Consider the following 23,839-nt stretch of genomic DNA (forward strand, 5'->3'; position numbering starts at 1 on the left):
TTAATGCACAGATAAACTTTACTTTAAAAATATTTCAGTTTTCTATCTACTAAGAAAATCTGAATGCTGGAGGGCAAAAGAACTTTCTGTGTGCTTTTTATCTCTAAAATCTCCATATTGTGCACATTTAAGATTAGCACAGTTGGAAAACTAGAATTATGACACCAAAAATGGAAAAGAAACTCAATTTTCAGTTAACTGAGGGACTGTATGCTTTTTCAGGCTGATGAAAACTCTGCAACTCTCCAAGGTTTTGGGCACTTGGTCTCCAAATTTGGCTAAATACCAGGGCCAACTTTCAACTCAATTTGAATGACTTCAAGAGAAAGCTCAGCTGGACGAGGCCTGGAACAACCTGATGCACTTCACTGATAGCACTGCTTTAAGCGGGGAGTTGAACTAGATGACTTCCAGAGGTCCCTTCCAAACTGAAATTATTCTATGGTTATATGATCCAATGCAAATAATGAACTGGTTCACAGCATTAAATCAACTACACTTTTTCACATACTTGGGCACTAACTCTGTCTTGTTCTGGGATTTTCAGAGGGTTCACTAAAAGCCGCCTTTTGTTTTCACTGTAGAGTTGCCAGATGAACTAACAGCATACGTGCCACCAATGGCTTACAGCTAACAAATGCCAAACCAGAGGCACTTATTGAAGTCGCCAGGATGTCAGAAGTATCTGAAACTTCAAGCAGAGACAAGTGGAATTGTTGTTACTGATGGGGGTTCTTCAGTAAGTAGCCCTTCCTGGCATTTCAGGGTTTCTGAGCTGCACAGTTAATAAAACATTGCTGGTATGCATTGGCCTTATCCCACTAACTTCAAAGGTTTATCTCACTAGATGTTTGTTCTGCATTTTCACTGTTTCCTCAAAAAAGCTCCACCATGTTCTGTTTCAAAGAGAGACGACAAATTATGGTGTAATTGTGTTCACTTAACACAACAGCAACATGCTGCTGCAGTCTTTACGGACAGCTATGAAACCAAGAAACCTGCCCTTGAGAGCTTTCATCTCAAGGCAGATCCACACTGCTGTCAAGATCTGAAATTGCTCATTCAGCTAGTATTTTTAGAGGCTGCATGTCACACTGCCTATTTGCATGCTTCTCCTATACTCTATCTGCTGCTAAGGGTGGGTATTTTCATCCTCATTTTAGGTGACTCCAGTCAGTTCCGTGGTGGTGCAGTGATGTCCTCTGGTGCCACTGAGCCCACCGAGTAGCCGCTAGAGAAATATTTCTCCTTTTCCTGGAGATAAATGCTTTAGAAAAACGTTCCTCAGGCAGTATTTTCACTAAGCATGGAAATAGCATGGAAAGAAGGGCAGCTCAGCTCCTACCCACCCAGATTTGGATTCCCTTGTTTACACCAGCATGCCCCAAGAGGAGTGCATGCACCCTGCGGGCAGCCCCCCGGCCCTCCCTCAGGCCAGGCGCTGGACAGCTCAGCAAAACAACCTCCAAAACCCCTGCGAACGAGGCGCCTTCCCCCGCCGCCATTTCCCCGCCTCACTTCCGCGGCCATGCCCGGCCATGCCCGCCCTCCCCTCCCGCTGGGAGCCGGAGCCGGGGTGGCCCGCTGCCCGCAGCCGGGGACTCGAGGCTCCCCCCCGAGCTCCCGATGCCGGCTGTGCCCCCTTGGCCCCCAGCCCTCCATGATACCTCACGGGCCGCTGCCGCCCAGCCCTCCACGGCCACCACCCCTCGCCTCGGCCCGCCCCGGCCCGCCCCATGGGGCGCTCCCCCGGCCGGCCGCCAGCAGCCGCCATGGCGCCGGCGATCCCAGCGCGGCGAGGGGAGCTCCCCCGGCCGGCCAGGGGAAAGGAGAGGCGCTGTCCTCGGGCTGGCCTGAAATCCCTAAAAGCCGGACTTTGGCTTGGAAAGGATGGGCGGCTAATTGTGGGCAGCCAGGTTGGGCAGGCAGCACGCGGAGTGCGTTTGTTCCTAAGTACAGAAATCACCTCCCATGTCCTCCTGGAAGCCCCCAGGTTGTTCAAAAATCAAACCCATGCGATAAATCTTCTGCACCAAGGTCAAGAAGAGGCTTTTGCCCATTTCCCTGTAAGGATTTGACCCAGACCAATTAAAGCGCAGACTATTAGTCAGCATGTTTAGTCATGAAGCAAACATTTCTCTCTGTCCTGCTGGACTGCAGTTTGCAGATGCCAGCTCAGATCGACCTCCTTAAAAACACAGCACGAGTCTTCTAAAGCAGTGCCCTCTATTTTGAAAATCAAATCTGCATTATCCATAATAATGATGTACAATTATTATTTTTTTTTTTTCCTCAGCAGCATAAATTCTCACTCCTATAGGCTCTGCAAAGCCAGGCCTGCACAATGTATCAGCCACTTTAGCATAAAACGCCTGTCCGCGTGACACTGAGAGATGAACAGCAGCACGTCTCTAATGCAGTTTAGCTGTGGTGCATCCAAGAGGAACGCCATCACATACTAAGTTGCAAACATAGCCCAGAAAATAAGAAATGCTTTTTATTCTAAAGACAACATATTACATCATTTTATTAGGAACAAAGAAAATGTTAAGAAAAAATGTTAATCTTTATAACCGTTAATTGCCTGCACATAAAAAGCAAGTGCACATCCACTAGCCTGGAACTGCATACACCCTTTCAAGTGCTCAAGGAGAAAGAGTGTTGAGTTTTGACCTCAAAATATTTTGGTGTTGAACAAAATATATTTACCAGAAATCCTGCCTCTGGTTTCATTTGGAAGAACAGATCTCAAAAGAATAATCAGTAATCAGTTCTAATTACTGTCTGTGACCAGTTTGAACTGATGTCACCTGTTCCTCGCTGTTTCTATTCCGTGCTATTTCTTCAAAGCATTCTGGTTTTGGAATATTTTCTCATCAACATAATAGTTGAAAGAGCACTGATGGTACAAATTAAACTAATACTAACTATGCAGAGACTCCAGTTCATTGATTTGTACTGGTTGGCTTCATTGAAATCAGAGATTATCGGAGATGAACACTGTTTGGGGAAGGAAGTCCATGAATGCAAAGTATTTACTGAAGTCGAAAATGGCAAATTTCAGAGCCTTCTCTGAATATAGAAAGTGTCCGCTTATAGATTGTCTTTCATTGCAAAATGCTCTACAAAGCAGCATAGGGAATATTTTATTCTTTGCCAACTCTTTTGTTATTTCTCTATTCACAGCAACTTTTGCAGTCATAACTACAGTGGAAGGAACCAAACTGAGATATCTTAGAAAGCTAAAAAATTAATCATATTTAAAATCCATATCACTTAAAACTAAAATGACCAAATGGTGCGAGAAGGAAGGATAAATTGAAAAAAATAAAGATGTAATCTGGCCTTTCGGAGGGAAACACACTAGCTACTTAGAAGCTTTTTGTGTTAATATTAATATTGCATTGCTTTGTTGTTACAAATGTTTTCCTCGGTAGTTTGTGCTTATTTTTATTTATTTTATTTTATTTTATTTTATTTTATTTTATTTTATTTTATTTTTTCAGATATGATATTCACTGCTGTGAAAGGCTTTATTTAGTGTAGATTAAAGAAGTAAGACAGAAAACCTAGGAAAGATGTCATATAAAAAGAGATGAATAATACATCTGATAAGAAGGAAGAGATTTTACTGCTAGAGTTAGGAAGGATGAGAAAGGTGAAAGGCTATAGGATATTGCGTATGGGATACACATTACTTATGTGTAAAACCATGTGAACAGGAGGTTTAGAGAACTTCAAGGTGAATTAGTAAATTTTTGTTATCTCCGTAAAAAATGGGTTACCCTTGTCTTCTCATTTTGAAAATGGAGCTGAGCATTAAAAAAAGTGGATGGTGCTGTTTGTGGTTTACCAACACCAGAGTCAGGATGTGGGAGCTTGTGACTTGTGGCCATTGGCTAGGTCCACCCATCCACCCTTTTAGTGCCCTGCTGCAGCTTTGGGTTAGTAACAAATCAAGAAAAAAGAATACTACCAACCTGAACAGCAAACACTTCCTTGTTGATCCTGAAACACAACAAAAAATTTGTTTTCCAAACAAGTCCATAACAATTCCAGTCTTGATTATTTTGTGAAATCTAGTAGGGCACTGGAACTGTACACGAGAGCTGAAAAAAATAATGTCTTAATATGTTATCTTTTAAAGATCCAGAACTTTAGAGGCAAATATCTATTAAATTAACAGGATATTAAATCCTATTTAGTTGAATTCCTGCAACAAGGCATTCCAAAGAATTTAACAGGAAGACATTAGAAAAAGACTTCTCTTTCCTGAACATGAAAAAATAAAGGAAATAATATTGCTATAATCACTCGAAGCCTAAAAAAAACTTTAGCAGTCAAGACTGTACATTGGTGGGTACACTGCATTTCAATTTCTAGGCTACAAAGGGAATCAGGAATGAAAACAAACAAACAAACAAAAAACACTCCAAATCCTTTTATACTTTCCTCTAGATAACCTTTATAGAATTGCTGTAGGAAGATTGTATAGGTTACAAAAGTTAAAGGAAATGCCATACCTAAGGAAAGCTGTTAGTAACTGGAATTGACTGTATTTCTAAACTGCTTGATTGCCACGGACAGGTCATGGTACAGTCTACATGCAAGAACTAGACATTCAAAATTAGCTGTTACAGTGTGTTACATTACCAACTCAAGCAACTCTGTGGCATTAGCAATGCAAGTTAAAAAAAATATATAACATTTTGCGTTAATTGAAAGATGTGCAGTGGTTATAAGCATCATGCTGAATTGCCTGCTTTCAAAATCACCAGTAAATGGAAATAAAATCCAAAAGGTGTAATTTTAAGGTTTAACATTGTTTACATTGTTTTACAAACCTTTTACATATGTTTACATAAACAATGTAAAAGGTTTATTTTACATTGTTTATGTTTAAAGGGGAGAGCCTGTCTTAAGCATTTCAAAAGATTGTGTGTATGTGTAAATATGCTCCATGCTCTGGTTTTATCTGCCAAATTTGCTGATATTTGCACTGATATTAAATGGAATATAGGAGGCTATTCTCACTGGAAGTGATTTATGGTCATGGTTGGTCAAAGGGGCTGCAAAGCTAGCTAACCTCTAGCTAGTGACCATCCATCTTTCAGCAGGACCCTCAAGCATCTAAGGCTGATCTAACAATGTCCGCATTGGGGAACTTCTTTAAAGTGTGAAAGATATTAAGCAACAGTAGCCATTTCTATATTGAGATTATTGATACACTTGTCTAGAGCTTTTAAAATTAACCTCTTTTGTTTGTGTGTGTGTGTGGGGAGGGGGATGAGGGGTGTGGGGGACACATCCCTCCAGTTGAATTTGAACTAAAAATTGAGAGAAGAGCTTAAGTGTCAGAGAGATTTCTTATGATCTCCATTCCTCTAAGAACTCAGACTTGGAAAAAACAGAATATGAAGACTTTTTTTTCTAGTAATAGCTAGATAGCTTGGTCTTAACTTGGTAGTACATATTTAGCCAAAAAGTAAAAAAAGTGAGGTCAGTGAAAAAAATCCACTCACAAACTTATAAATCCAAATTAGACCCATCTGAAACAGAAACCATTTTCTTAAACAATCTGTTCCCATTAGAGCATTAATAATGGAGCAGGGAATGTCTCTTTTAGTTTAAATTACAGTAAACAGAGATTTTATTATTTTGCACTTGGACTAGGCAAGGAGTCAGAAGTCATAGCTGCGCCATTGTCTCACTGCTTAACTTCTCACAAGCTGTTAACATCTTACTGCCTTGACTTTTCCATCTGCATGGTGACTGCTGTGCCTCATTTTGGAAAGCACAAATAGAAAACATGCTCCTGTTTAATAGCATGTTAACAATATTTAACAATAAAGCCACTGTCTGTTTTTCATTTCTCCTCACAAGAACATGCAATTCTCAAATGATGTAAAATTCAGAAGGCCCTCTTTTTAGAAAGGGAAAACTGTGGAAAGCAGGAATTTCTTCAGTACCTCTGCCTGCTGTGCACTAGAGGGCCCTCAGGAGTTAGAAATGGATGGAATGCACTTTTGGAAGGCACATACTTCACAGGACTTTTCATTACAGAATTTAAAATAGAAGTTCTTTTTTTTTTTTTTTTTTTTTTTTTATAACGTGAGGTTCATGTAAGTTTATAGCAGTTCACATGCAAACAACCTCTCAGTACAGTTAGGCTCCAAAGAGTATTTAGCTTGTATGAAATACCTACATGTGGACCATATTTACAAATGAAATATGTGCTAGCATACTTGGAGAACGTCAGTTTTACTAAGTTATTTTTATTAACCTAAGGAGTTTACCAGAACAAAGGATGAGTCAAGCTGAATAGGTAAGAGATTTTAAGTTTTACATTTTTATAGCAGTAAGTATACAGTGTGCACTTAATCTATCTTTGTTTCTGTGAAAGGATATATAAGCCACTGTCATTTTATTTGAAAAGTTGTATCTGGATCCTATTTTATGGCTTCATGAGAGTGTAAAGAATTAACCATCTTTCTTCTTTAATGTGGGCTTATGAATTATGTGAACTATATTCCCATTAAACTCTGGACATGTGGCACTGCTACTTTATTTTTGTATTAGAGAATATGTGCATATCTAACTGCTATAGTTATTGGTGGTTAATATTGTATAATTTACAGCGTGTCCATAACATGAGTTTTAGTAAAGACTCTTGTCTCGTAAGAAAAAGATGATAATGATCTGTGTTTGAAAGCTTTTCTTTTAATGCTGGAATACATCTAGCTGAGACTGCAAAATGAGCCTGTACTTCATGATTTTGGTGTTTAATTTGTATTGTAATTAGAAAATGAAAGATGTATTCTGGCATGTTTCTGGATTTATGTATACTGTCTCACCTATAACTTGACTCTTAAAATAGAGAACCACACATACTATTTCATGAGTAATAAAATTAAATGCTACTGTCAGCTCAACTCTTTTCTTTTTGCAGTTTTCAAAGGAGAACTTCAGATATTTTAGGCTACAAGTCAGTAAACTTTGCTTACGTAGCTGGCTCCATTCATTCTCTGAAGCCAATCACTTGCCCCGTGGTGGCTGATAAGAATTTAACAGCTTGTAGAGGTGGAGTGTCTGGATCCTTAGCACTGAACACATTCCCAGGCATATCAGTAGCCTCTGTCCATCATCCATGCTGGAAGCTATTTGGAAAAGGAGAAATAGAAATCGGGGAAGGGAAATCATGCATCATCATCCTGGCTGGAATGTGCGGAAGACTTTATGCTGTTTTCATCATGTGGATTCGCTAGAGAAATGACCTTCTTTGATCAGCCAGGTAAAATCAAAAACTTGTTTATTTGCTGCCTCTACTCCCCACGGGTGCTGAGGCTGTGGACCTGCAGGCGACCAAGGACAAGGAGGAATCTGCTGGTGGGCACTGCTTGTGTGATCTACCTGGGGTTCCTTGTCAGTCAAGTGGGTCACGTTTTACCCCAGCACAAAGGAGGACACCAAAAACTCAGTTCCAGAAGTCTCCAAGATGCAGCTCAAACTCCTTTTCTGGGCATCCCACTGGATGGCACCCTGTCACCACCCAGCTTCCAGGAACCCCGGCTTGGTGGCAATGGGACCTCGGTGCCACCCAACGTAGTTTATATCACCCTGCGGTCCAAGCGCAGCAAGCCTGCCAACATCAGAGGCACGGTGAAGCCAAAGCGCAGGAAGAAACATGCAATCCCTTTGTCCTATGGGCAGCACTTTCCAAAAGCTGCTTTCACTGGCCAGGAAGAGACCTTTGTCCAGCAGCCGGGGAGGGCCACACATGCTGCAGGTGCAAAGGGAGCAGCAATAGCTCCGGAGGCAGGAAAGCACCACCTGGATGAACACAGGCAGAAAGAAATGGCAATCGGGGAGCGAGGTCACCAGAGACCTGGGGGGATTTCTGGAGGTCTAAAGGCACAACACCAGGCTGAGGAGAGCAATATCAGGATTTACAGCGAGAGCTCTCCCTCTTGGCTGAGCAAAGAAGATATCCTAAGCATGCGTATGCTGGCAGATTCTCCAATAGAGAGCATCCAAGAAGTGCCTTCTCAGAAAGCAGTCCTGGTAGTATTTGAGAGGGGTCCCAGCACCACAGAAGCTGCTTGTAATCGAGGGCACTGTGGCATCATCAAAAGACCTCTTGACATGAGTGAAGTGTTTGCCTTTCATTTGGATAGGATCTTGGGGCTAAACAGGAGCTTACCTTCTGTAAGCAGGAAGTCGGAGTTCTTCCAAGGTAACATATTCCTATGATTTTCAGCTTCCAAATGGGGTGCTGAGGTTTCCTTCCCCTTCCCACATTAACCACAGGACAGCAGCAGGCTTTAACTCCTGCTAGTCTGAGAACTAATCCAATCATTACAGTAAAGCTGATATCTGTCTGCAATTTCTTCCATGTAATTGTCTGGTCTAAAGGATGCTGTACCCTGAAATTTAGACTAAATGCAATAATTGAGTTGCTCTAACAATTCTCTGTCCATGAGATGCTATGGAATGCAAAAAAAGACAGGGAGTCCTCTGTAGATCGCATGGCATTGTACAGACTGACTAAAGAGGTGAAAGAAATTCCAGAAGATTACCTGGTGATTCGGTGAATATTTCAGGTTTTTTGCTTGTCTTGTTTTGTTTTCTCATCTCTTAGATTTGGCTTCAATAAGATATTATTGAAAGCGAGCACAAGAATTAATCTCTCGAACAGATGGTACAGGAAAGGTGTTTTATATTTTGTCAGATAACCTACTTGGAGAGGTAGGGGACTTCCTGAAGAAGCTTAATGCTACTACTAACTCTGGAAACTGTCAATTTTCAAAAAAAAAAAAGAAATCTTCCCTCTCCCCTGATAATTCAAAAAATATTGCTACATCTCAGTGAATCCAGCTTGACATTTTGAGGCTCATTACACATACCTACATTATATATTATGCAGACAAAAATATATACAGGAAATAACGCAATATGCCTCTTACATGATTGGTTTAAACAGTTTTCAGTGCAAATTTTGGCTTTCTATTCTATGGTGAAATTAAAGATAGATTTCAGACGTAATGTATTTTACAAGTTTACTTCTAACATAGCCATCTTGTTAAATGTCTTCAGCCTAACTGCTATTTTTGTACAGTTGCAAATCACAACCCTAAAGGACTACGTTGCATTTTAATGAATCATTGCTGAAGTGGCCAGCTATTTGTTTTTGCTGTTCATTTCTTGCTGCTGAAATTAGCTTATAGGAAATATTTTTATATCGATCCATCTGTCAAAAAAAAAAAAAAAAAAAAGGACAACAACGAACAAGTAATTCAGGAATGACTTTCTAAAATCTGACAGCAGGAAGAGGACCTAGAGATCTCTGATTTGTTCCTACTGTGTAAGTCTTCCCTTTGGCAGCCTGTGCAACTGTGTGAATGAATCTCTAGGAATAACAGTTTGGTGGCTTCTGAATATTATTCATACTTGCAGAGCATGGAAGATACATTATGCCTAGGTTATTTTTAGGCAGGAGATTTATTGCTCTAGAGCTGTCACAAGGAGTTAAGGTAGTTCGGTTGGAGGAATTGTGCCCAGCATGGCTGCAGAGCTGACAGACCGCAAGCCCCTGTGAGCACCCATTAGGCTAATTGTGCTTAGTGTTGCCCGGTGTCTGTCACCTTGCAGCATGTTTTGGATTGTCTGGGACAGAGAGAGTGATTCTGCTCATTTTAATTTTCTTTTCCACATAACTGGCTATGTTCCTATAGCAAGAAGAGTGTTGCTAGGTGATGAGAAGAGAAATAACATTATTTTGGTCCCACTTCATTTTTTCCAGCTAAAGGGTGATCAGAGGATTTGGAACAGTTACTGTACCTTGTCTCTCTCCATTTCTTTAGCCTCAAAATATGCTGGAGCTCAGATGCCTCGTAGCTACTTGCACCCATTACTATCTGCATGCTTGTATTTAGCATAATCTTGAAAACACCTCTGTGTTGAGGAAATGAGCAAAAGCATATTCTTAAGAGCAATATGAACAATTGGTGAGCTTATTTCTGGTGAGCTTACTTGCATGTGCTTAGGATAAGATTAGGTGGGCCCAACAAAGGTTTTTGCAGGGCAGCTTCTGATAATCATGGTTATTCGTATGGGAAAGAGAGCAGTGCAGGAGGAGAGATTGTGTGTGTCTACAAATATACACAGCTTCTGGGCTGACATCTCTCTCCCCACGACACCTCCCTTTAGCTTGCCTCAGTTGTGATGTGATGTAACAGGACATGTTTGATGTAGCATTAAAATCTTAAAAAATGAGCTTCTCAAAACTGTCATTCATTTGTCAGAGCAGTTTCAAAGAACCACTTAGTAAATCCCTGTAGAGAGTTTGTTTCCTTTATTCTCACAATTCCCTCACTGATGTGTTTTCTTTAAAAGCCTAGCAAAATACTGTATGCAATTTCTCTGGCTACTGCCCTTATTTTTCCTAGTTAATTGTAAACCTTCTTTGGTATTAACTGAATGTTTTAATGGTCTATATTATTTTTCCATCATGGATGGAAAAATCAGGCATGATAACTCTTTCCCTCATATTTTTGCAGTTAATTGATCTAATGTACATGTAAATAGCCTGGGGAGTACAGGTGAGCAAAACCCTTGCAAGTTCAGTCTTACAGGCAGAGAGAATGACTCCGGGTGCACACAAGCAGATATTCATTATTGCTATTGCTAACTACAAGGCATGAACATGCTGTGAGCTCCAAAACACCTATAAACCAAGAAGGATTAGCCTGTAAAGCAACAAAAAAAAAATATCATAAAGCTCCATCTGTTGTGGAGAAAGCAGAGGATGGCTCTTGCATTTATGAGTTTTGGTATGGTTACATTAATAACACAGGATGGAGAATCTTTTATTATTTGACGGTCCTAACCTAAGGAATAGAGGAGACATCAGTGACCTTGCTTGGCACAGCTTGGTGGCACAGACCAACCTCAGTCAACTTGCACAGAAGTAAAGTAAAATGACTGCACAGCTTGCCTCTGGCTCAGTAGCAGGGTAGGACAATGCTGGGGTTCACTAGGGCTGGAGTCACTGATGAAGTAACACAAGCTGGAGGGGTTTGCTCCTCTTCTGCCACTCAACACCAAAGGGAGAGGACTTGGGTTCCTTGGACCTTAGTGATGAGGCTGAAGTCTTTGCTCAGCTTTTGGTACACAACACAGCAACTGCTGCACAGTTTTGTTGCATCTCTTGCTTAAGGCCTGAGCTACCACATGCCAACTACCACCCCTTTTCCCCCCAGTTTTCTGATACGGTAAATGTGGCTAAGTATGTTTGATCCTGTGTGGAGAGGAGCAAGCTCAGGTGTACTCAGTCCAGTGGGGCTTCTTAGCTGAGGATTGAGCTGACTTTTTTTTTTTTTTGCCCAGGACTTTTTGTTCCTGAAAAGTGCAAGAAGCTCTTCCTTTGAGTAACAACCCTTCATGGTTAGTTTAGTGCAAACAGACACATGACACGTGATAGACAGCTCCACTGGGTGCACTTGTCGTTTTGCATTATTGGCTTCCATGTGATAAATGGAGCCATAGATTTTCCTGTTATACCCTGCACTATCAGCCTGCCTTGGCCATTCCACCATGAGTTGTGCAAAAGCAGGGAAGGGTAATATGATTCATTAATGTTAGGGCAAAATAGGGAGTAATAAAAATCTGCTTTCTACACTAAATTATCCCTTCCTGATACTATATGGGCAACTAAACTGTTCCTTTCAAGTGTGGCAGTGGTAAACTGTACTGCATCACTGCAAAGAGTGATGAGCTTGAGAAAGGGCTTTAACCACCTCATGAAAGACCTGCTTTCTTTATTGAAGCTCTCTTGGGAATGTTTGAAAGTATTTATTTCAAAGTTTGAAAAAATGCTGTGGGTATAAGTTAGTACACAATATGGTATGATAACATTTGCAAGAGTATCTATGCAAATATGCTTAAAAGCATGTAGACCGTTTTTAAAGTGATATGGTGTCTGGATATTTAAGATGATGCTGATACAGAAGCCAAGCTGGGGTACATTACCTTGCTGTGAATGAAGCAGTTTGAGCACCCTGGGGCAGTCTAGCCTCAGCAACCTGAAGTTTCCCTTGTGTTAGCTTACTCAGCTCAGGATTCCCTGATACAGTGGATGCTAAGGGCCAAAGAAATTTTTAGAACTATTTTGGTGCTGAAAAATCCATTTGAATTACTAGGAAGCTGGTTCCAATACAAGTTTCAAAAGACTTTTCGTGCAATTTTGCAGATGTTTTCATCTTTAGGTAGCTGAGTAGTTAAATGGGTCTAAAACAGCAGATGAAAAGAAAATAAAGTCAATCTGCTTTGGCCAAGCTTCAGTGGCTTCCTGGCTTCCTCACAGTATTTCCTTCTCTCATGGTGGGTTTATCAGAAGTTATTTAAGACCCCAGGTCTTTCAGTAACAGGCAGCAGTGGCATCTGTGGGTGTCGGAGCTGCAGCAGCAGAACAGCAATGACCTTCTATGTTACCATACAAAACTGCTGAGGAAAGAGGCCCTCCTAGAACAATTGGATGTATTCTGATGTGTGCTGGACCCCTTCAGTCCTGGCTATGTCTGATTGGGAGCTCCTGGTCAGGCCTTGCTTTCCATTGCTCAGTTAACTTCAGCCCCATGCCTGGGAGGTCTGAAGCAAAACAACTCTCCCTACCTTGCTGGGGTCACACCAATTCATGCAGCTATTAATCAACCCCCTTATCTGCTTTAATTCAGCCTCTTCATGTTTTTCCTGCCAGTGTCAAAAAATTGAGTCACTGCTCTTTACTGAAGCTGCTGTTTCATATTCCTGTAATTCAATTTATATTACAGAGTTGAAAGATTTTATTTTGGCTCATCTTTTCTGCTCCCATTTCCTCTGAAATGCAAACATTTCCTGCATTTAGCCTTGGTCTTTTAAATTTGTTTTTGTGTCTTAATGGAAACTGGCAAGATATTATTCATATTTTTCAAGTATTTATATTACTATTGTTTATCATGTCCCTTTTAGATAGACAGGGGATGTTTGTTTTGTTAGAAGACAGTTCACGTGTTTGGCTTCTGGAAAAATTTTTTGAGTAGTTACATAAGCTGCTGTCAGAGATACAAAAATAAAAGATCAGATTTGGTCCCGAAGGACGCTGTCCTTTGCTTTTTGGTGGCAGTTCCTACTGCTTGTGTATGCTTTCTCCAACTGGTTTGGAAGAGTAGCTTAGCTAATAGTTGACCTGACTTGGCTAGTCATCTACAATGTCAGTGATGGAGCTAAAGCGAGAGAGATTGGGAAATGGCCAGGGTTTCTGACTTTAAATTCCTCAATGCTTATTCAGGCATCTCAGTAGAGAAGCCTGATTTTTCAGCAGTGCTCAACACTCATATTACCCCTTCCCCCATCAGAGAAAAGATGCTGGTGCACAATGATAATAAAGGAAGTACTAATAGTAAGAGACTGATCTTCCTAAGGAAAGGACACCTTCTGGGTTCCTAAGGAAACATCAGGCAACAAGGAGGGGAGTTAAAGAGCTGGAGAGCTGCGTCTTGGTTTAGTTCGAGGACTACCTTGTATGCACATGTTGAGTCAGGGAGAAGATCATCAAGTACATTCTGGTGTTTGAGAAGATTTTGCTTTTCTCTACTTTTCCTAATGAAACTGAACACATTTGAGCTTGACTGCATGTGGAGTCTTATCATGCTTTATGGCAACAGGTAGATCTTCACATGATTCACTGCTAATTATGGGCAAAGAATTTCCTACCTGTTTCAGATCAGTCAGCATCCTTTGAAGAAAGTGCTTTTTGATTCAGCTCAGTGGAGCTCCATCAGCAATTCATGCTGCTTACAGATGAAACATTTGCATTGGCTCTTTTTTTTTTTTTTTTTTTTTACCTTCCTGTTTGTCACAGATGCCAATTTTCTCTGTACGGACATCTGTCCAGGTTGTCTCTGGAAAAGAAGTTGCCATGACGTTCATTGCTTTCATGTGAGACTGAGAGCTTCTTTTCAGATGCGTCTTTGGGTCCAAGTGCACACAGAAGACAGTTATACACAGCCTGTAGAGAGACAAACTATCCCATGAATTGTAGAAGTGTGGTGTTTAGGTTTATTGACATTCAAGACAAATACAGATAAATTCTGAAATTTTGCACATGTTCCAACACCTGTTATTTATTAGCTAACAGCTTTGCAGTTAAATGGTTCCTCCTTTCCATACCAAGACATTGTATCCTGGCCTTCTGTCTACACCCAAAAATATAAATATTTTCTTTGTTTTAAAGTGTATACAAACCGCAGTCAGTCCTGGATCCTTGACTACTTAAGGCAGCAACAGAAGCATTGAATCAGCAGTGAAACAGAAAGTTCCACTTTCTTAAAGAGGATACATATGCCTGTTATTTGATATTTAGTGAAATGTATTTTAGCTTATTTTAAATTCTTTGCAGAGGCTACTTCCCACTAAATACTGCAAACACTTGAATTCACCAAAGCTAAGACACTTACTTGCCTTACCAGTTTCAGGGAAAAGTGGAATATTCTTTACACAGAAAAAGAATTAAAGAAAGTGGCCATAATCATTGTTGTACTATCTCATGTTATAGTTGTATAATAAAAAATACTTGTCAAGGTGTTTATTCATGCTAAGTTGATATTCTACAGTATTCTCATACATCATTTCAGGGCTGTGAAATCATATATTATAGGCATACAATACCAAAAGAAAACAGTATAAATCCACATTGAGTATAGGATTTTTAATCTTTTTATGCCCATTACACAGGAAAACACCCTTTGAGAGAAGTTTTCAGTTCTTGTGAATCATCATCAATTCTCTGCAGTGAGGGAAACCTGCAGCATTGGTTCACAACAGCATTGTAGGCTCTAAATCTACCTATGAACTTTGTAATAGTTTGGTTTAATATATGACTTTTTATGTTAATCTCCTGCTTCAAAGAGAAAAAGTCTCCTGTACACTGAAGGCACTTACAATGTCTGTTCTTTGTCAATTCCTGCGGTGGCTGGTTTTAGATGTGGAGTAAGACCACATTAACCAAAGGATGTCAAATTATTTGTCTGTGGCAATTTTTTCTGCCACATCTGTAAAATGCTATAATTATTGATGCTTAGACAATGTCTAAAGAAAGATCAAGCAAGTCTGTCAGTACTCCAGTCTGGCAATTTTTTGTTTTTCCTTTTTCAGCCGGTCAAGCCTGTCCTGTTATTCTCTGGGATTCCTCACTGAGTCCAACAGATAACAATACCCATTCTTCAGTGAGATTAACCTGGGGGAGATATCAGCAACTATTGAAGCAGAAATGCTGGCAGAATGGTAAAGTTCCCAAAGCTGAGTGGGGATGTACTGAAATCCACCATCATGAATGGTCCAAGATGGCACTCTTTGATTTTCTTCTGCAGGTAAAACATTTATAGAACACAAATATCTGCCTCAAAAGTCACACGAGCACATAGACTCTCAGAAAAATAATTTTAGTTGGTTCGCTTGTTTTAAGACTGGGGAAGAGATGAATTTGCACAATTTGAAGTTGTTTCTGTTTATGATTAAGGCATTCAAAGTTCAACTTGTAATCATGGAAAGATCAGGAACTTGACTGAATCATTTTTCACATGAGAAAGCAAAGGCTTTTGTCTTGAAACATCTTATTTTTATTTCAACTTTGAGGCAGGCATACTGTTTCTCCTTGACTCCTTTCTCTGAACATGGTCCTTGACTGCTCACAACTGCAAAGCACTGCTCTCATGATGAGAAGGGGTTCAGCTGCTTGGTTTTAGTCAACTGAAATATGGATCAAGATAATAGTTGTAGAGGTAAATTTTCTGCCTTTTAAAAAATTTACCAGTGCCTTAGTGTTTAGACTTAATGAGGAAGGAGTAGAGTAGTATCTGATGAACAACAAAGCTGCTGTTCTTCAATTAGATTTTGCACATAAGTATTAGCTCTCTAAATAATACCATGCTAGGGCTTTGCCTTGTGGTATTATGACACCACATGACCACAGTTACAATAATTATACAATAGAATATTAACGCTGGACTACATGTACCTGCATATGGATGGCAGCTGATTTTATACCTTCCTGAGATACAGCACTGTTTCCAATCACCCCTGCCTGCCAGACAGGTCAGAGTGGCTAAGCCTCCTGCACCACTTACAGGTTTATATAATGCTATCTGTATTTAAAACTACAGTAAGCAATAGTTTTGTGCACTGCATTTCAGTTGCATATAGTTCAGCTTTTTAGAGTTGCATTTCTTGAAATACAGAAATCATGCCTTGCTTTATGCATAGTCTATCCCTGCCTTTCTCAGCTCTGTTATAGGATGAATGATGCTTCAAATGTTTTTCTGAAAATTGCATTTCTGCAGACTTGTTAAACATAGAGCATGAAATTCTTCTCTAAAAATATACTGTCAACTTGTCTAATGACTCCATCTTTAGTTCCACTATGAGCAAATAACCCTCTGAAACTGGTATAAGGTCATACATGGAGTTTTTGGTACTAAACATAGTAATACCCATATATAAATGGTACATAATGCATCAGTTTTATTATTTTCATGCCATTGTTTTGTTTCTGAACAGGTTGAGAATTCAAAAGTTCTGTTTTATTTATTTATTTATTTTAATGTCCTCTAAGACACATTTTTAAACTTCATAATAGAATTCTTATTATCCAGAAGGAGAGGTCAGCAGAAATAAGGTACAACAGGATAGAATTGTACACAAAATAAATTGCCCTCATTTGTATCTGGTATCAGTTTATACTTCCATTTGCCTACCAAAGAAGATGGTACATACCAGAGAGTGAAAGAAGGTCTTACAGTTTTAAGGTTAAGATTTTACCTGTGCTGTCAGACTTTAGTCTATCAGCACATTAGAGGATTCTAACATGGAAAATGCTAAGAAGGGTTTCCAAGTTTAAAATGCCAAGCTATGGCGTGTAGCCCTAATAGGGGCCAGGATTCTAGTTGTTTTGTTTAATAGACTAAATAAGCAGCTTTGTTTAATAGACTAATTATCTTGCAAATGCTGCTTGTGGGTACAAATGTTTATACTGTTATCATACATACTAATGTTGGACCTGATGATCTCTTGAGGCCCCTTCTAACCTGGGCTGCTTTATACCACCAGGTAGATGGTTTGTAGTGGAAAACTTCAAGCTTTTCAATGATTGCACTCTTCAGTTGTGGTAAAGGATATGTGGCTTTATGCACCAAGAGGTTTTCCTGTCTCTAGTTATTTCCATACTGATCTGCATACCTCTAGACTGGAAAAGGCCAAAACCTCCTAACACCTTTCTTACGTATGGTTTTGTGCAGACATACATACAAAAAAAAAAAATCAAGTTTGCTTAGTTAGATGTTTGCTCCAGGAGGTCTCAATCGCAATATCCTGTTAAAAAGCTGCCTGCATCAGCAAGGTAACAAGAGCCTCCAAGAAACCTACCTGGATTTGCAGTTCCCCCAGAAAAATCACATGAATACACTACTGCAGGTAAATTTTCTGTGAATTTAAGATTGAATCAGAATCAATGATGCAGAAAAAGCTAAAGAGAGTTTAAAGAACCATTAAAATACACGTGTTACAATGTGCTTACCGTGACTGTGGTGCAAAGATAACCTAACAGCTTAGACTTTGAGGAGCATAAACATCAAGATAACAAGAAAGCATTCAAGATATTCAGAGGACATTGATTATAATAGTCTGAAATTAATCATAGCAGAAACTGGGCTTAATATCAATAAAAATAACAGTGCAAAGTCTAGTCTGGTAAACTACAGAACATTTAAAAAGAAATGCTTCATGATTTTTTCAGAAAGAGTGCTGGTGAGAAGCATTCCTTGTTAAAAATGTTTCCATCAGAATGGCTTTGGTGCCCTTAAAGAGATTCCTATCTTCTGAAATCAAATAACAAATAATATAAAACATAGAAGCAAGCTGAAAAATGCTTGTATTTGACCTTTAAGTGTCTTCTTCAAGAACTCAGGTAAAATAAGGACATTAAAATTAAAAATTATTATTTTTTAATTATGGAGTTTTGAAGCACTCATGTACATACATAAATATATGACAGAAATCAGTGTTAAACTGTTAAAGTTGCAACATCAGCTCCAAAGTATCCCAGTGTTCTGCCTTAACAGAACGCATTATGAAGAGGCTGTCTGCAAGAACATGATCTCCTCATCTATTTAATGCATGTGTGGTAATGAGGTGTGGTAAAGACGAATTATGGCTATGCATCAAAGGAGTCTGTAAATCTCTACTTCACTTTTTGGCAAAACTTCGAATAAATTGAATGAGAAATGAGCTACAACACTGCAAACAACAGGGGCTCTTGTGCTTGAAGATGCTGAATGCTGCTCAGCAAGGATGAGAGAGAAATCCATTCCTTTCCTCAGGATTTTCTCAGCTGAAAATAAACACTGCCAGCAAGACCAGTGGCAATAGTGCTACATAAGAGAACACAAACAACTCTCGGACTTTCATCTGATGAAAAAAAAATTAGGAGGCCTTTCTAACTTTAAACACAGCTCTAAATCATGAGAAGTCACAACACTTCATTTCAGTGGGGTGTCAAAAAATAAGACTAACTTTAGAAGGTTTCATGTTTACATGAGTGTTATTATTTTTATGCTTAGAGCAGTTTTAAGAGTTAGTAGCACACAGGAAACAAGGAGAGGAAAAAAAAAAAAAGACGTTAATTAGCTACACATTAAACCTTATCTGCCTTCTGCTATGTAAATAGCTGTGAGCAAGAGCAGGGCTGCTCCCCAGGGGAAGCCAGGACAGGTCATCCACACAGCATGGCTGGTCCCATGGCACAAGGGGCAGCCCAGAAGGAATGTCAGTGGGTCCCTCTGGTAGCTCAGTGAGCATCAGGCAGAGACAAGGTGGCAATCCAGCTCCAAGGCCACCAAGCAGCAATCCAGGAGCACCAGGTAACAGGATGAGGAGCAGGTACTCCCACAGCGAGGTCCAGAGGAGAACTGAGGGCCTGAGCCTGAACTTGTAAAGGGCTCCTGGGCTAATGGGCAGAGAGAGGGTGGATGTGGGTATGGAGGTCCCATTTGAGGCTGATTAGGCTAATTAAGGCCTATCTGTGCACTCAGGGCCCTGGCAATGCTGGGCATTTATTCTCATCTACACACCAGAGGGTAGAAGTACCTGTAAAGAGTGATTTATCCTTCCTGTGCAAGACAGTTATCCTAAAATGGCATCCTTTGCACTGGGGGTGCCTAGTACTTGTCATTGTTTACGTAAGAAACAGAAATGACTAGGTCAGGAGAGATGTTTAGCATTTACACCGCTAAAGTTAGACCAGATGTATTCCTCCCAGCTAAGTGCTGCATGATGAATAAGTGAGCATTTGCGTGTGAAACAATAGTCTGGGCCATGACGTCATTGAAATATGCACTACAGGGCAGCTCACAGAGGCTTCTCTGTGCTTAGAAATGCACTCCTCCTTCCTGCATTTGGTAGCTTCTGGTGACTAACTTAATGTGCCCCTTGCTCATCTTTTCAATTTTTTTTTTTTTTTTTTTTTTTAAATGTATAAGTCTGATAGAGTCTACAAAATAGAGGCCCTTCGTGTATGTCAGGCTGTGCTATTTCTATTGAATTGTATTCCCCATCTTCTTACAAAGTTCTATTGTTCCATTGTTTTCAAGGAATGTCTACTGACATAACAAATCATGGCCATCAAATGGATACAATATGTAGCCTGGCAAATTGCTTCAAACAGTATATGAAATTTGGAGACAAGGTCTTTAATGCCATTTCACTGCTCTCTTTAACTATGCTTGTTCTGAGCTTGCTTTCCTGCCAGCTGGGTTAGTGAGCAAAGTCTGACAGTGGCACTGTGCCTCAAATCCTTTGAAGTTGTTTTCAGTCGGCACTCTGCTGTGTTTGGTTTTAGATCTATAACCGGCTAGACAGAAACTGCTGCGGATTCAAACCTCTGAAGGAAGATTCCTGCGTGCAGCAAGGTCTGACACTGAAATGCAGCAATCAGGATGCTGTCGACCTGACACACATAGTGCAGAGAAGGCATGACCGAAGGCACTTGGCCTTTATAGACAATAATGGTTTCTTTGACAGAAGTGAGGACAATCTTGACTTCAAAATACTGCAAGGAATCAATGAGTAAGTTTTAAGTTATTAATTTTGTAAAAAGATGGATAATTTCTTCCTGGGTTTGCAGCTGGAAGGAAAATCTCTCCTCAGCATTTAGTAGGAATAAAGCACTGCTCACAGAGGGTGCCTGGGTACTCCTGGGAGTAGGAGAGATTTGTCCCGCTCCCTAAGCTGCGTGAGAGACACTATTACGGTGTCAGTGTTACATTAACTCCAGGTTTCTTCTGCCAGGTCCATGGGGAGATCTAATTTGTCAGTGAAGCTTAGTTATGTTTACCCTAAACACACTTTCAGTTTATTACCTGTAGCATCTGCAAGTTGCCAGGGCCTTACAGAACAGATTCATGCCTTACCTATAAAGGCATGACTGATGTAACACAGGAAAGTCTCAACTCCACTAATGTAAACTTGTTTCTGTGGAAACCTCTTCTGTAAGCAATTTGCACTGCTCTGAGTTACCATACTATAATCAAAAAGCAAGGGACACTAAGTTACTGTAATAAATATCATCAGCCCATGAAGCATTTTGTGAATTACAGGATGTCTAAAAATGTATGAGTAACTCTACTTGTGTAAGAGATACAATTAACATGCATATGATTAGTCATGCATGGACTTCCTCTCCTGAGTCGCAGGCTATATTCATAAATTCAATTGCTAAACCACAACATGATTATTGCAATTCAGAGTGATGGCAAAACTGATGATTTTCTTTGTGCTTTTCCAGATTCCCTGAATCTGCAGTTTCAGTGCTGAGGAGCCAGCGTTTACGGGAGAAGTTGCTTCAGTCTTTGTTCCTTGACAAAGTATACTGGGAGAGCCAAGGAGGCAGGAAAGGAATTGAAAAGCTTATTGATGTAATAGAAAGGAGGTCCAAAATTCTTCTTACTTATATAAATGCACATGGAGCCAAAGTATTGCCCATGAATGAATGAGCTTCTGAGGGACAGTCTTTAAAAAATTTTGTGTGAGGCAAAAACTGACAGTAAAATTGATTTACTTCATAGGCTTATTTAATTTTTATTTTTCCAAACTTTCAAGTTTATTTTTAAATAAGAAGTCTTGCATGGTTTAAAAGCATCATTTAAATGTCAGCTGCAGCTCAACACAGTGCGGTTCTATGTCACCAGTGAAACGAAATGAAAAAAAGTCAAATAGTACAATAAATGATATAGTAATGTGCATGCACCATGAACACTCCTTCTGTTAATATGCTTCAGAATTAGCAACAGTATTTTCAGTACATTAGTCTGGATTACTCTTACTCTCATCATTCAAGTCAGTAAAAGTTTTATTGCAAATTTAAATGGGAACAGAGATTTTAGGCACTTAACACATCACTGAAAACTGCCATCATATCTACATAGTGAAACATACTTAGTACAGGAATTTATCTTTTTGATTAAGAACACTAAAATTCCAACATTTCCAAATGTATTTTATTTTGATCTTTTGAAATCTAAGGCCTAGATTCAACTCTTTTAAATGCAGGTATATTTCTATTGGATGTGAATAACATTTAGACTCACAACGAGGAGAGCATGGCTTTAACAATAATTAATTTGACAAATGCAGTTTTTCCCTGTACAGTATGGAGTACACTTCGTCATGAGTCATTTGTTACAACGTACTATTTTCAGTATGAATTGGTTTGAAGTGTGGATGGATTGTCTGAAATTTCTATTGATTAACTGGGCGTTACTCACAGAATCATCCTTTAGTATTACCATTTCTTTTTTAGCTATTTAGCTTTAGCTTTTTGAAAATATTTTGCTAAAGTAAGTATACACATTTTGTTTTTGCAATGTTATTTACATGATTTTTTAGAATACTAATGAAAGGCGGATGCAATAATGATGTGAGCATTGTTAAAATCAGAACAGAAAATGTTGTTTGTGCTGCTTGCTCAGCTCTTGCCAGCAATTCAGGCTCAGGTTTTCTGTTAAGATTGACCGGTGTGGGGTGATGATTCCAGCTGATGACTTGCCCCAAGTTTTCATACAGGTAAGGTTGTTAGAGAGGCTTGGACAAGCACTTTAGATTCTTAGCCTCAATCTGTTCCAGCAAATACTCTGTTCCAAAAGTAAAATATCAACTGATATAGTCTGTCCTCACATATACTTTCTACCTGTTTAAAAAGGTTCTTACTGTCTTTCTAAAGGAATATCTATTATCTTTTTGCCATGAGATGGTGGCAGAAGTTGAATGGTTTCATAGCTGCTCTTGTCTTCATGTATAGTAAAAAAAACATAGAGTGTATAACATTTAAAAAAATGAAAGTGCTTGTGTAATATTATTGTTTGTCATTATGAGAAACTAAAATGTTTAATATTCATGTTAATGTGGGTGAATTTAATGTCTTAAATAACTACAATTCCACTGCAGCTAAAACAGATTTTCATTCTTAGTATCAAAAGAGCTACTAACAAGACTGGCATTACTAGAAGAAATAGATCTCATTAAGAGCTTGGTCATCTAAATAATCTTTTATTTTCTGTCAGTAAAGGGCAGATACATTTGTAAAAACTTCCTAGAACTTACCAATTACCTTGAGAGGCCATGTTTTAGAGTGCCTTGGACTTTTTGATTGCACCAAAGTAGAATTGTACAGGGCTTTCATATTATCCCTGTCTTAAAATGTTGTAACAAATTAGCCAGGTAATTTCTATCACAGAAATAAAGATGTTACTGTAGCTTGCATTTTGACCTGAGCCTAGACAAAAAAAATAATCTCTCAATCCATTTCACATGGAATTCCTGTTGCATTTATCATGAATTTCAGTCTTTGGTGACCGTTACAATCAATTTGTCCTATTTTCTAGCCTATCTCACAGTTTTCTTCCTGCTATATACATGTTCAATTGGATTATCACACTCTGCTGGGAGTGAAAATCATGACTTTCACCTGCACTGAACTTAGAAGAGGAACAAGGGAAGATATAGCAGTGTACCTGATCATGAAAAATGTCCCATGAGTACTTTGTCTTCTAGCTTCTCTTCTTCTGCCTCTAAGACTACACATTCAGAGCACTTCTTCCATGAAGACAGGTGGAGAGAACTGGTGTTGTTCAACCTCGAGAAGAGAAGGCTTCAGGGAAAGCTTATAGCGGCCTTCCAGTAGATAACAGGGGCCTACAGGAAAGCTGGGGAGAGACTTTTGGTCAGGGAGTGTAGTGATAGGGCAAGGGGTTTTAACAAGTAGTTTTGACAGGTAGTGATAGGACATGGGCTTTAAACTAGATGGACTAAACTGAATAGACCTAGATTAAATATTAAGAAGAAATTATTTACTGTGAGGGTGGTCAAGCACAGGCACAGGCTGCCCAGAGAAGCTGTGGATGCTCCATTCCTGGAGATGTTCAAGGCCAGGCTAGATGGGGCTTTGAACAACCTGGTCTGGTGGGAGGTGTCTCTGCCCATGTCAGGGGGGTTGGAATTATATGATCCTCAAGGTCCCTTCCAACCCAGACCATTCTATGATTCTGTGATCCTGATGCAAAGTCATTGACTCATAATAACCTTTTTTCTTTTTTTCTTTTTCCAGAGTTGAACATTACCCAAGAATAGAAAGATGTCAAATGTTTTTTATCTTTTCAGGTTATATATTCTTCTCTGTTTCTTCTAGACATGGACTAGTGTTCCTTGAGTATGATATGGACTTTTTTTATTTGACTGGCAATAAATGCCAGTTCTTAAA

General features: G+C 39.5%; 2 protein-coding genes across 4 annotated transcripts in view; one reads left to right on the forward strand and one right to left on the reverse strand.

The window, feature by feature from the left end:
• Positions 1–7,011, reverse strand: part of TMEM144 (transmembrane protein 144) — a 19,399-nt gene extending 12,388 nt beyond the window's left edge. For 2 of the 3 annotated variants that reach the window (XR_004253196.1, XM_032186178.1), the window contains exon 1: positions 1,668–1,724. The gene's annotated coding sequence lies outside the window, so the exon portion shown is untranslated. Of the gene's footprint in view, positions 1–1,667; positions 1,725–3,980; positions 4,009–7,004 lie in introns of those variants that run through there. The other variant, XM_032186179.1, reaches the window with a different exon arrangement.
• Positions 6,129–22,842, forward strand: GASK1B (golgi associated kinase 1B). Its single transcript, XM_032186177.1, has 5 exons — positions 6,129–6,325; positions 6,950–8,233; positions 15,190–15,404; positions 19,925–20,151; positions 20,870–22,842. Exons 2-5 carry the CDS (start codon positions 7,237–7,239, stop codon positions 21,075–21,077), a joined length of 1,647 nt encoding a protein of 548 aa, XP_032042068.1. The 5' UTR covers positions 6,129–6,325; positions 6,950–7,236; the 3' UTR covers positions 21,078–22,842.
• The last annotated feature ends 997 nt before the right edge of the window (positions 22,843–23,839 follow it).

The sequence above is a fragment of the Aythya fuligula genome, chromosome 4 (assembly GCF_009819795.1).
Source record: "Aythya fuligula isolate bAytFul2 chromosome 4, bAytFul2.pri, whole genome shotgun sequence".
Lineage (NCBI taxonomy): Eukaryota > Metazoa > Chordata > Aves > Anseriformes > Anatidae > Aythya > Aythya fuligula.

What these genes read in the sequence shown, in the direction of transcription:
- GASK1B (XM_032186177.1), top strand. Translation starts at nt 7,237, where the DNA reads ATGCTGTTTTCATCATGTGGATTCGCTAGAGAAATGACCTTCTTTGAT. An exon ending in GAAGTCGGAGTTCTTCCAAG is followed by an intron (nt 8,234 to 15,189) that starts GTAACATATTCC and finishes TTCCTTTTTCAG; the next exon opens with CCGGTCAAGCCTGTCCTGTT. An exon ending in ATACTGCAAGGAATCAATGA is followed by an intron (nt 20,152 to 20,869) that starts GTAAGTTTTAAG and finishes GTGCTTTTCCAG; the next exon opens with ATTCCCTGAATCTGCAGTTT.